The sequence below is a fragment of the Nansenia antarctica genome (genome assembly GCF_963989245.1).
Source record: "Nansenia antarctica genome assembly, chromosome: 9".
Lineage (NCBI taxonomy): Eukaryota > Metazoa > Chordata > Actinopteri > Argentiniformes > Microstomatidae > Nansenia > Nansenia antarctica.
The window spans coordinates 41,980,747-41,991,973 of NC_137679.1; the positions used below are offsets into that span (position 1 = coordinate 41,980,747).

Here is an 11,227-nt window from a genome sequence, read left to right on the forward strand (position 1 = left end):
CCCCCCCCCACCGACATGGGGTACATTGTCAATGACTGTCAGTATCCCCCCCCCCCCCCCACACACACACACACCCTGGGATACAATGACTCTCAGCACCCCCCCCCCGCCCACTGCACTACTGCTGCTTGCACATCCCTGGTCATGTGATCACTCTTTAACCTTTGCACTACTGATGTTTACAATACTACCTTTGCACATACTGTATATTGCACATTGCACACGTCTCTTTGATACAGCTTCTTTTTGTACATCTGCACATTACATACTGTACATGAGCTACCTTAACTGTACATAGCTCATAACTGTATATACCCCTAAACTACCGTACATGCCTTACTGTACCTATCACTATCATTGTCATGTTTTTTTTATCTCCTGTTTGTTTATATATCATGTTCTTCTATCACTATTTGCACTTCTGGTTAGCTAAACTGCATTTCATTGTCTAGTGCTTGTAGTCTGGCCTTTGACCTGAGGTGAGCCTGCCTTCCCGACACTGCACTCTTTGTGTCTATTTGATCAGTTTTCTTTAATCTGTATTTTATCTCTTTTATCTTGTTTTTCTCTATATATTTGATCTGTTAAGCACTTTGAGCGGCTCTTGTCGTTGTATATTTTGTGCTATATAAATAAACGTTACTTACTTACTTACTTACTCTGCAATGACAATAAAGTAGAATCTAATAGACATCGACTCAGGAGGAGACTATTGCAAATCATTAACCAACAGGAGGTCATTTACCTACGACAACTCTGTGGAGCGTTTGCATTCATCAGTTGTTACTTGCTCCTGTGGGTAAGAACGTCAGAATTTGTGATGTTATCCCAAAGCTTCATCCTTGTATTATGGCTGTGCACTTTCACCCTTGTGAGTGGTCAAGGTAAGATCACTCTGCCTACAATATTATAGATATAGAAAGACTATTTCTATGTTTGCTTGGTGTATTAAAGTTCATTGAGCAAATACATATTGTGCACACAGGACATCCTCATGGGTGTATTCTTGGAATCATGTATGCTGTAATTACAATGTAACAATGTGTACTTACATTGCTTGTTACACTGTAATTACATAATTAATTACCTTGTAATATGGACAGTGTGACATATAGTGTTACCGAGGGCAACACATCTAATCAACTGTTATTGTTTTCAGTAAAGTCATGTGGAGACGCACATGATGCAGACGCACCAGATGCAGACTTCCATGTCGGAGATGATTTTGTCTTTTACAAATGCAGAAAAGGGTAAGAATTGTTATTTTCAATACTTTAAGAAAGATATTTATTTACTTGTTTTTTCACTTTTTCTACACTAAATGTTGAATGCAGAGATGAAATACATAAAAAGACACTGAAAGGTCCAGTGTGTCGTTGGGTGGATATTCTTGTTAACATGTCAACTTGGCAGTAAATGTTTTCCGTTGTCCTAATTGTGTTCACCTCAGTCACGTTATGGTGAGCAGGACCAACCATCGGAACTGCTTGGTGGAAGGGTGGGACAATGTTATCCCTGTATGTGAGGGTAAGAAGAGAAAGCATGTTCATATTCATATCAACTCATGACAACCACTAATGTCATGAATGTAATTGAACACAATGGTAGCAGGACACCCAAAACCTTGCACCAGTTGTAAAACCTTTTACCGATGTATGCAATACATGACACCAGCTGGTGAAACCGGGAACACGTCGGCTGTTCAGACTTTTATTCAGAAAAATGGAAATACATTTCAGTGTTGTTGAAAATCAATGACACACTCGCTAGTCAACTGACACAGCTTGTTTTGTGAGCCTACTAACCAGGTAAAGTAGTGTTATAGTTAGTGTTGTTCCGATACCGATACTAGTATCGGCATGGCCACCGATATGCACAAAAATGCTGGTATCGGTATCGGCGAGTACTAACAAATAATAACACCCGATACCAAATTTACACAGTGTCGGAAAGAGACAACAAATATGCAGTTTGTAATGTCTGCTCAAAAGAAATTCCTCGCGGAGGAACGCACGCAAGGACTTTCAATACCACGAATATCATACGGCATTTGCTGCGTTCGTCGATTCGCTCCAAGAGCGCCGAAGCGCACACTGGGCTCGACGTCATAAAGGGACCGAGTGCTTTGATTGGACGAGAGGCGTTCCACGAGTGCTGGTCAGAGTTCCAGCGCGACTTCACGAACGTAGTGTAGGTAGTGTTCAGCGACGTCATGTGACCCCGCAAGCAGGAAGTCACTAAAGCTAGGCTAAGGCCCATAGCAACAACAACTATTAGCGCGAGAGTTTTAGGTCTTCCTCTGTGCACCTTGCACAAGTGTAGATAGCGTGCGACTTTTCAGCATAGCAGGACATATTTTAGATGATAAGAGGAACAGGCTGAGTGCCAAAAACGCTGAGATGCTTGTATTTCTCAAGGCTAATCTGCCAGTGATGCTGCTTAATCAGAAGTAAGGTTTGAGTGTTTACTTGCTGTTGCACTACTACTACGACTGTTTTATATCTTAAAGTTATTTTGTTTGTAAATGTTCACTTGCTGTTGCACTACTACTACGACTGTTTTATATCTTAAAGTTATTTTGTTTGTAATTGTTTACTTGCTGTTGCACTACTACTACCACTGTTTTATATCTTAAAGTTATTTTGTTTGTAAATGTTAACTTGCCGTTGCACTACTACTACGACTGTTTTATATCTTAAATGGATATTGCACTGATTGGCATCTGTGAGAGCCACATTTCAGGTTTTATAAGGGGTTGATTTTCTTGTCACCATACCAGGTAGACAATAAAAAAAAGTTCTATAGCATTCACTCTCTGTTGGTATTTTTTCCTGTTTTACAAAGGTTTTGAGCAGTGCCAGACTAAGTGTTAGCAATAATTTTACATCAAGCTGAGTATGCGGCTCAAAAAACATGTTTTTTGTTTTGTTTTTTCAAACGCCGTGGTATCGGATCGGTACTCGGTATCGGCAAGTATTGCACGGTCAGGTGTCGGTATCGGGATCAAAAAATGGTATCGGAACAACACTAGTTATAGTTAACTAGGTAGCAGTGGGGATTACTCACCGCATCCATTGCTTTGCAGTATTTTGACTTGACTACGTTGAATGTGGAAATGTATTTACATTTTTCGGAATAAAAGTCTGAACATTTTGACATTGGTTGGCGACTTGTTCCCGGTTTCACCAGCTGCTGTCACATATAACAGGTGGGGAAACGCCTGGCCTAATGAACTCCTAATGGCACGGTATTCCATAAAACCGATCATAACCGTGAACATGTTCCTATTTCGGTGTTCTTCAACAGAGATCCGATGTGAAGCTCCCGAGATAACCAACGGAACTGTGATTGGTACGATGGGAGACTATGAGGAGACCCAGGGGCTGAATTATAGTTGTCACAGCGGGTATATGCATCCAGACAGAGGGTTACCTGCACCTGCATGTCTACACACAGGCCACCGGGCTGTCTGGAATCCAACGCCGCAGTGTATAGGTCAGGATGTGATCACCTCCCTCCTTCCTGCCATCTATCCCATCTAACATTGTCAAAACTACTCTGTATTCTGCATCTGTTCCATATTTCATACTTCCAAATGACAGAGATAACATGTACATGAATACATTGATTCAATCAAGGCAGTGTTTTGTTACCTTAAGTAACCAGTTGATGAAGTGAATGTTTTCTAAAAGGGGGCCATTTGCCTTTCGAGTGAAAGTCCAGGGCTGTTTTGTCGTCCCTGACATTGTCTAACATATGTATGATTGGGTTGTCAGATTGCACTGCGTTCAGAGAGATGAACAAGTTTTGGAACGCCTGCCCTATTCCACAAACCCGATCACGATCATAAACAAACAAGCTCCTCAACAGTCCAACAAAGTAGTACTACTACTAATAATGACAACAATAACATGGACATCTGTCTTATCTCTGTGTTCTTCAACAGTGATCCGATGTGAAGTTCCTCAGATAGAGAACGGTAGGGTATTTGGCCATCAGGGACAGTATAAGGAGAATCAGTCTCTGAGTTACTATTGTAACATCAGGTACAAGAAGGCTCAAGTAGGATCCCCTCTATGTACAAAAGCAGGCGATGGAGCAGACTGGAGTCCGACACCTGGGTGTGAAGGTAAGGATACGATCACCACCCCCCTCGTTCATGTTGCCTATCCCATCCTAACACCCAGTGTTGGGGAGTAGCAGCACTCGAGCCCCCAATGTTTTATGAATAGCCCCGGATCTCTGGATCCTGGAAAAAAGTTGTTGTTTTTTTTATAAAAAAGAAAATATCGGCATGTAGCGCATCGGCGTCGATTTAGCGCACCCCTCAACCAAAAACTCAGCTACTCCCCCCCCATCCTAGCAACGCCTCTGGGAGTAGTTACACTACATGTAACAATCAGTTTAACTGCATTTTGTAGTAGCTTGGTGGTAGCTCTACTAAATTCAGATCTTATTAGTTTTCCTGTAGTTAACTACTTTGCTCCACCTCACACATTTGTTTCTCTCCCTGTGATTTCAGTCACATGCTTTCAGTCACATGGTCTGGTCATCTTTCAGTCACATGGACTGGTCATCTTTCAGTAACTGAATGCTGTGTTTGTCTGAATATTTCTCTCAAGAGTAGCTTCAGTGTAGTTCACCATATTTCCTTGAAAATTCATTGGTGATCTAGTTAAATACATGTTCAGAGCAGCTTGCCCAACACCCTTTGTCGAACATTTCAACATACTTACATGTGTTGTATTCAATGTTTTTCTTTCTCCAAAATACAGAGATAAAATGTGAACTGGGATTGGCACCTACAAGAGGAAGCACATATGCACCTGCTGACAAGACTGTGTTCTTACCTGAGGAAACAGTGAGAGTGGACTGTGCTCCAGAATACTGGACCATCGGCACACATGAGTCATCAGACATCGTAACGTGCCGAGAGGGCGGAGGCTGGTCATCCACACCTGGATGTGAAGGTATACAGCACCGTGCACAGAGGAACGCATATGTAATACTGTGTGTTGCTTTTCAGGTGCAGTATAATTGACATAAAGCCTGAACATGTTCACTCTCATTCCAGAGAAAACCTGCGGTGATCCACATGACAGCCTAGTGAGTTCTCCCCAAACTTGGTGGCGGAAAAACTTGAGGGCAACTCAGTATTACATTTGTAGGAGGGGATATAAAGCTATGGCGCAATATGCCACATGCACAAAGGCTGGCTGGACACCAAACCCACTCTGTGAAGGTACATACTGTATATGGAGGTTATCTTTGATTCACTTTAAACCTGTCCGGTATAGTTTCTGCATAATTGTATCACTCCCCATCTTCCGCCGTAGACTGAAGACCCATCTCTTCAGGCTACGCCTTAACTATCCCCCCTGAGACATCTACTACTGCCCTGCACTGTTTCTCCTGAGACACCTACTTCACCCCTGTACTGTTTCCTCTGTGCCATTAAACAAAACAAAAGATCTTCCTTCTTTTAGCACAATGACTGCCAATGGCCCTTGGCCTGAGCATAGATTACTTTTTCCTGCTATGACTGGTGGATAGATGATTCACTTACTTAGTCAAATGGATTTGTTTCAAGTCGCTTTGCATAAAGGTGTCTGCTAAATGGCAAAAATGTAAACATACAGTAATTGTTGCCATAGGTTGTTAGGGTCATACGTAAAAAAATAAATAATGGGTTGAGTCAGTAGGCTAATGTCGAGACAATAGATCTTAGAAATGTTTGCAGATTGTATCGTAATTGTATTCATGTCCTTCAGAGATTATATGTGACCTGCCACTCATCCCAAATGCTGTGATTACAAATCCTAAATCAAGATACCATCACAATGACAGACTCGCTTACAGTTGTAAGAGATTTTACAAGCCAATGGGCCTACCCATTGCTACCTGCGAGGAAAATGGCTGGGACAATATAATGACCTGTTCAGGTGAGCTTATGATATTCATATTCATCTCACTTGTAAGATTTAGACATGCTAATCAGGCCAACCATTTAGAATAGTTTTTTCACCACATCCTGTGATGGTGAGTGATCAAGTTAAGTGTGACAAGAACTAGCAAACCAATGAACACACTGGTCGGTATGGCGTGAAAAGGTATCACGTGGAACATGTGTTGTATTCAATGTTTTTTTCTCTCCAAAATACAGAGATAAAATGTGAACTGGGATTGGCACCTACAAGAGGAAGCACATATGCACCTGCTGACAAGACTGTGTTCTTACCTGAGGAAACAGTGAGAGTGGACTGTGCTCCAGAATACTGGACCATCGGCACACATGAGTCATCAGACACCGTAACGTGCCGAGAGGGCGGAGGCTGGTCATCCACACCTGGATGTGAAGGTATACAGCACCGTGCACAGAGGAACGCATATATGACGGCAGCTGGTGAAAGGCGGAACAAGTCGACCACTTTTGACCAAATGTTCTGACTTTTATTCCAAAAAATGTAACTCACAGAATCCGTTGCATTGCAATATCGTGGCTTATCTAGCGAGTGTGTCATTGATTTTCAACAACGTTTCAGTAAAACAATTTGTTTTGAATCAATGCTCTTTTAAGATAAATTAAGTCACCACCCACAAATGAGCTTCCATTTTTCCAGTCCAATTTATTTATATCTTTCATAATTAAATCTGAACATTTGGTCCGTTGCCGACTTGTCCCCCCTTCACTCCACCCAGACCCACCTCGACACAAGCAACAACCACGCAAGGATATTGTTCACTGACTTCAGCTCAGCCTTCAACACCATCATCCCCTCCAAGCAGGTCACCAAACTCAGAGACCATGGCTTCAGCACTTCCCTCTACAACTGGATCCAAGACATCCTAACCAACAGACCCCAGCTCGTCAAGTTAGACAACCACTCCTCCCTCCTCCACCCTCACCCTGAACACCAGCGTGCCTCAGGGCTGTGTGCTGAGCCCTCTCCTCTACTCCCTCTTCACCCACGATTGCGTGCCGATGCATGGCTCCAACACCATCATCAAGTTCGAAGACGACACCACGGTGGTAGGCCTGATAAGTAGCGATGACGAGTCGGCCTACAGGGAGGAGGTCCAACATCCCGAGGTGTGGTGCGCTGACAACAACCTGGCCCTCAACACCAGGAAGACCAAGGAGATCATTGTGGACTTCAGGAAAACTAGGGGCTGCATACACACACACACACACACACTCCCCCATCTACATCATTGACATGTAGGTGGAGTGTGTTCCCAGCTTCAAGTTCCTGGGGGTCCACATCTCCGAGGACCTCTCTTGGACCCTCAACTCCTCTTCTTTGGTCAAAACGGGGCAGCAGCGCCTATACTTCCTGAGGAGATTGAAGAAAGCCCATCTGTCTCCCAGGATCCTGACCAATTTCTACTGCTGCACCATCGAGAGCATCCTCACCAACTGCATCACAGTGTGGTACGGCAACTGCAATGTGCCCGACCGGAAGGCCCTGCAACAGGTGGTGAAAACCACCCAGCGTATCATTGGCACCAAACTCCCTACCATCAAACTCCCTACCACCAAACTCCCTACCACCTAACTCCCTACCACCAAACTCCCTACCATCAAACTCCCTACCACCAAACTCCATACCACCAAACTCTCTACCACCAAACTCCCTACCATCAAACTCCCTACCACCAAACTCCCTACCATCAAACTCCCTACCACCAAACTCCCTACCATCAAACTCCCTACCACCAAACTCCCTACCACCAAACTCCCTACCATCAAACTCCCTACCACCAAACTCCCTACCACCAAACTCCCTACCATCAAACTCCCTACCACCAAACTCCATACCACCAAACTCTCTACCACCAAACTCCCTACCATCAAACTCCCTACCACCAAACTCCCTACCATCAAACTCCCTACCACCAAACTCCCTACCACCAAACTCCCTACCATCAAACTCCCTACCACCAAACTCCCTACCACCAAACTCCCTACCATCAAACTCCCTACCACCAAACTCCATACCACCAAACTCTCTACCACCAAACTCCCTACCATCAAACTCCCTACCACCAAACTCCCTACCATCAAACTCCCTACCACCAAACTCCCTACCACCAAACTCTCTACCATCAAACTCTCTACCATCAAACTCCCTACCACCAAACTCTCTACCACCAAACTCCCTACCACCAAACTCTCTACCATCAAACTCTCTACCACCAAACTCCCTACCACTCCCTACCATCAAACTCTCTACCACCAAACTCCCTACCACCAAACTCCCTACTACCAAACTCTCTACCACCAAACTCTCTACCATCAAACTCCCTACCACCAAACTCCCTACCACCAAACTCTCTACCACCAAACTCCCTACCACCAAACTCTCTACCACCAAACTCCCTACCACCAAACTCTCTACCACCAAACTCCCTACCATCTAACTCCCTACCACCAAACTCTCTACCACCAAACTCCCTACCACCAAACTCTCTACCATCAAACTCTCTACCACCAAACTCCCTACCACTCCCTACCATCAAACTCTCTACCACCAAACTCCCTACCACCAAACTCCCTACTACCAAACTCTCTACCACCAAACTCTCTACCATCAAACTCCCTACCACCAAACTCCCTACCACCAAACTCTCTACCACCAAACTCCCTACCACCAAACTCTCTACCACCAAACTCCCTACCACCAAACTCTCTACCACCAAACTCCCTACCATCTAACTCCCTACCATCAAACTCCATACCATCAAACTCTCTACCATCGAGTCCCTCCAGGCAACCCGCTGTCGGCGGAGGGTGGCAAGCATCATCAAGGATACCTCGCACCCCATCCACTGTATGTTTGACCCCTCCCATCTAAGAGACTCAGGAGGTACAGGATCCTCACGTCTGTTTGACCCCTAACCTTACCATCTAAGAGACACAGGAGGTACAGGATCCTCAGGTCTGTTTGACCCCCCTACCATCAAAGAGACTCAGGAGGTACAGGATCCCCACCCTGGGATACAAGGGCAAAGACAATGACAATACTCTGATGGTTGCACATCCCTGGTTAATGTGATCACTCTATAACCTTTGCACTACTGATGTTTACAATACTATCTTTACACATACTGTATATTGCACATTGCACATGTCTCTTGATATAGCTTATTTTATACATTTGCACTTTACATACTGTACATGAACTACCGCACTGTACAAGCTACCTTAACTGTATATATAGCTCATAACTGTACAACAAACTGATGTTTACAATACTACCTCTGCACATACACGTTTGCACACCATTGCACATTTTCCTATCAATATCATTGTCATGTTTTCTTTATATCATGTTCTTATATCACTATTTGCATGTCTGGCTTGATGCTGAACTGCAATTTGTCGATTAGTACTTGTACTCTGCGATGACAATAAAACCTAGTTGAACCTAATCTAATCTAACACATGAACATGTTCAGGCTTTATGTGAATTATACTGTATCTGCAAAGTAACACACAGTAATATGTCTTATGTACTACTGTGTGTTATTCTGCAGGTACAGTATAATTGACGTAAAGCCTGAACATATTAACTCTCATTCCAGAGATCACTTGTGGGGATCCACATGACAGCCTAGTGAGCTACCCCCGTGTCTGGAGAGAGAGCAGACTGAGGGAAAGTCAATATTACACCTGTAAGAGGGGGTATCAAAGGCAACCACATGCCACATGCACAGCGGCTGGATGGACACCAAGCCCACTCTGTGAAAAAGGTACGCTTAAGGAGGTTATCTTTGGTTTCAGTTTGGCCAGATTCACGTTGAACCTGTCTGTTATAGTTTCCATATCAATTGCAAAACGTGGCTGTTGTTTCCGCAGTAAATGGCTGTAAGTTACAGTGTACAGTAAAGTACCACACATGTGTTTTACAGTACAGTACAGTACAGCAGACTGCGTTGGATTATGGGAAAATTGTGAAAAGTGGGAACATTAAACAGGCCTCTACTGTAATTAGATTACTGTGCAATTACTGTAAGCTACTTTAATACAGACCATACCACAGAGGAAGGAACAGTGACACATTCAACAACATCATCAGCACAGGAATAAGAACTACCCACAATCCTCTTTTGCTGGTGTATACTGTCATAATGAATCCCGTTCTGAATGGAGGATCTGAGGTGGATTGTTGTTGTGTGTTCCAGTTCAAGTGGGAGTTCGTTGAGGAGGTTGTTGCCTTCTGCAGAGAGATGTGGATATGTCTGTGCCGGCGTGTGGACATCCGCATTCATCAAGAAACAACATGTTTTGTTTTGTAGTGTGTGTGTGTGTGTGTGTGTGTGTGTGTGTGTGTGCGTGTGTGTGTGTGTGTGTGTGTGTGTGTATGTGTATCAGTGGGTGGATGCGGGCGGGGTAATATGCTCAGATCATCATGTGGTGTGGATATGCTCAGATCATGGTTCAGAATCACATACTATACATGACAATTATCAAATGAAAACTCAAATGAAAGCAGGATTCGGGCCCAGTGAAGTGTCTGTCTATCTGTCTGTTCTAGCTATAAAATAAAGGCACCAACTGTTGTTTCCAGAACCATCTCTCCCCTGTCGTTCATCTCACCAGATACAGCTCACACGAAGCTGTGTTGATTTCAGAAGGACTAGGAGTGGGAACAGGCCTTCAGACTGTGTCTCTCACAGAGATACCTCCGCTACAACGTAGCACTACACACTTTTTACTGCACAGTCTCATTGGACTGACACAATGGCTCCTCTCCATGTGTCTGCAAAACATTGACTCATTATGGATATACTGGTATGGTTTGTTATTTGTTTACATTTGACATTTTTGGCATTTACCGAACGCCTTTATTCAAAGCGACTTACAACAAATACATTTGACTAAACAAGTGAATCATCTATCCACCAGTCATAGCAGGAGAAAGTAATCTATGCTGGGGCCAGGGGCCATTGGCATTCGTCATGCTAGAAGAAGGACGATTTTTTTATTTTATTATTACAGTCAAGCAGACCTCACATGGAGAGGCCTGGGGAGACAGCAGCTTCCAGTAGGAGCAGAGCAGTGGAGTTTGATTTTTCCATTCAGCAATATTGTTGCTTCAATAGGGAGGTCAAAAGCCATATTGTTGGCTAGGGTCTTTTCCACATAGGCATGCAGAAACACATCAGATGTTGTGTTGTTTCATCAGGATCTGAAGCTGAGCAGAAAGGCCTCAACGATTCAAAG

The 11,227-nt window shown here is 43.8% G+C and overlaps 1 protein-coding gene across 1 annotated transcript; it reads left to right on the forward strand.

Moving 5' to 3' along the window:
• Positions 1-768: 768 nt before the first annotated feature.
• On the forward strand, positions 769-10,573 carry LOC308164742 (complement factor H-like). Its single transcript, XM_080538763.1, has 11 exons — positions 769-884; positions 1,160-1,250; positions 1,451-1,527; positions 3,307-3,495; positions 3,947-4,129; positions 4,776-4,970; positions 5,075-5,242; positions 5,772-5,942; positions 6,164-6,358; positions 9,586-9,753; positions 10,186-10,573. Exons 1-11 carry the CDS (start codon positions 821-823, stop codon positions 10,203-10,205), a joined length of 1,521 nt encoding a protein of 506 aa, XP_080394889.1. The 5' UTR covers positions 769-820; the 3' UTR covers positions 10,206-10,573.
• Positions 10,574-11,227: the final 654 nt, after the last annotated feature.

Coding starts and splice junctions, on each gene's coding strand:
- LOC308164742 (XM_080538763.1), top strand. CDS start 821: ATGTTATCCCAAAGCTTCATCCTTGTATTATGGCTGTGCACTTTCACC. Junction 885..1,159: donor CACCCTTGTGAGTGGTCAAG/GTAAGATCACTC, acceptor TATTGTTTTCAG/TAAAGTCATGTGGAGACGCA. Junction 4,971..5,074: donor ATCCACACCTGGATGTGAAG/GTATACAGCACC, acceptor CTCTCATTCCAG/AGAAAACCTGCGGTGATCCA.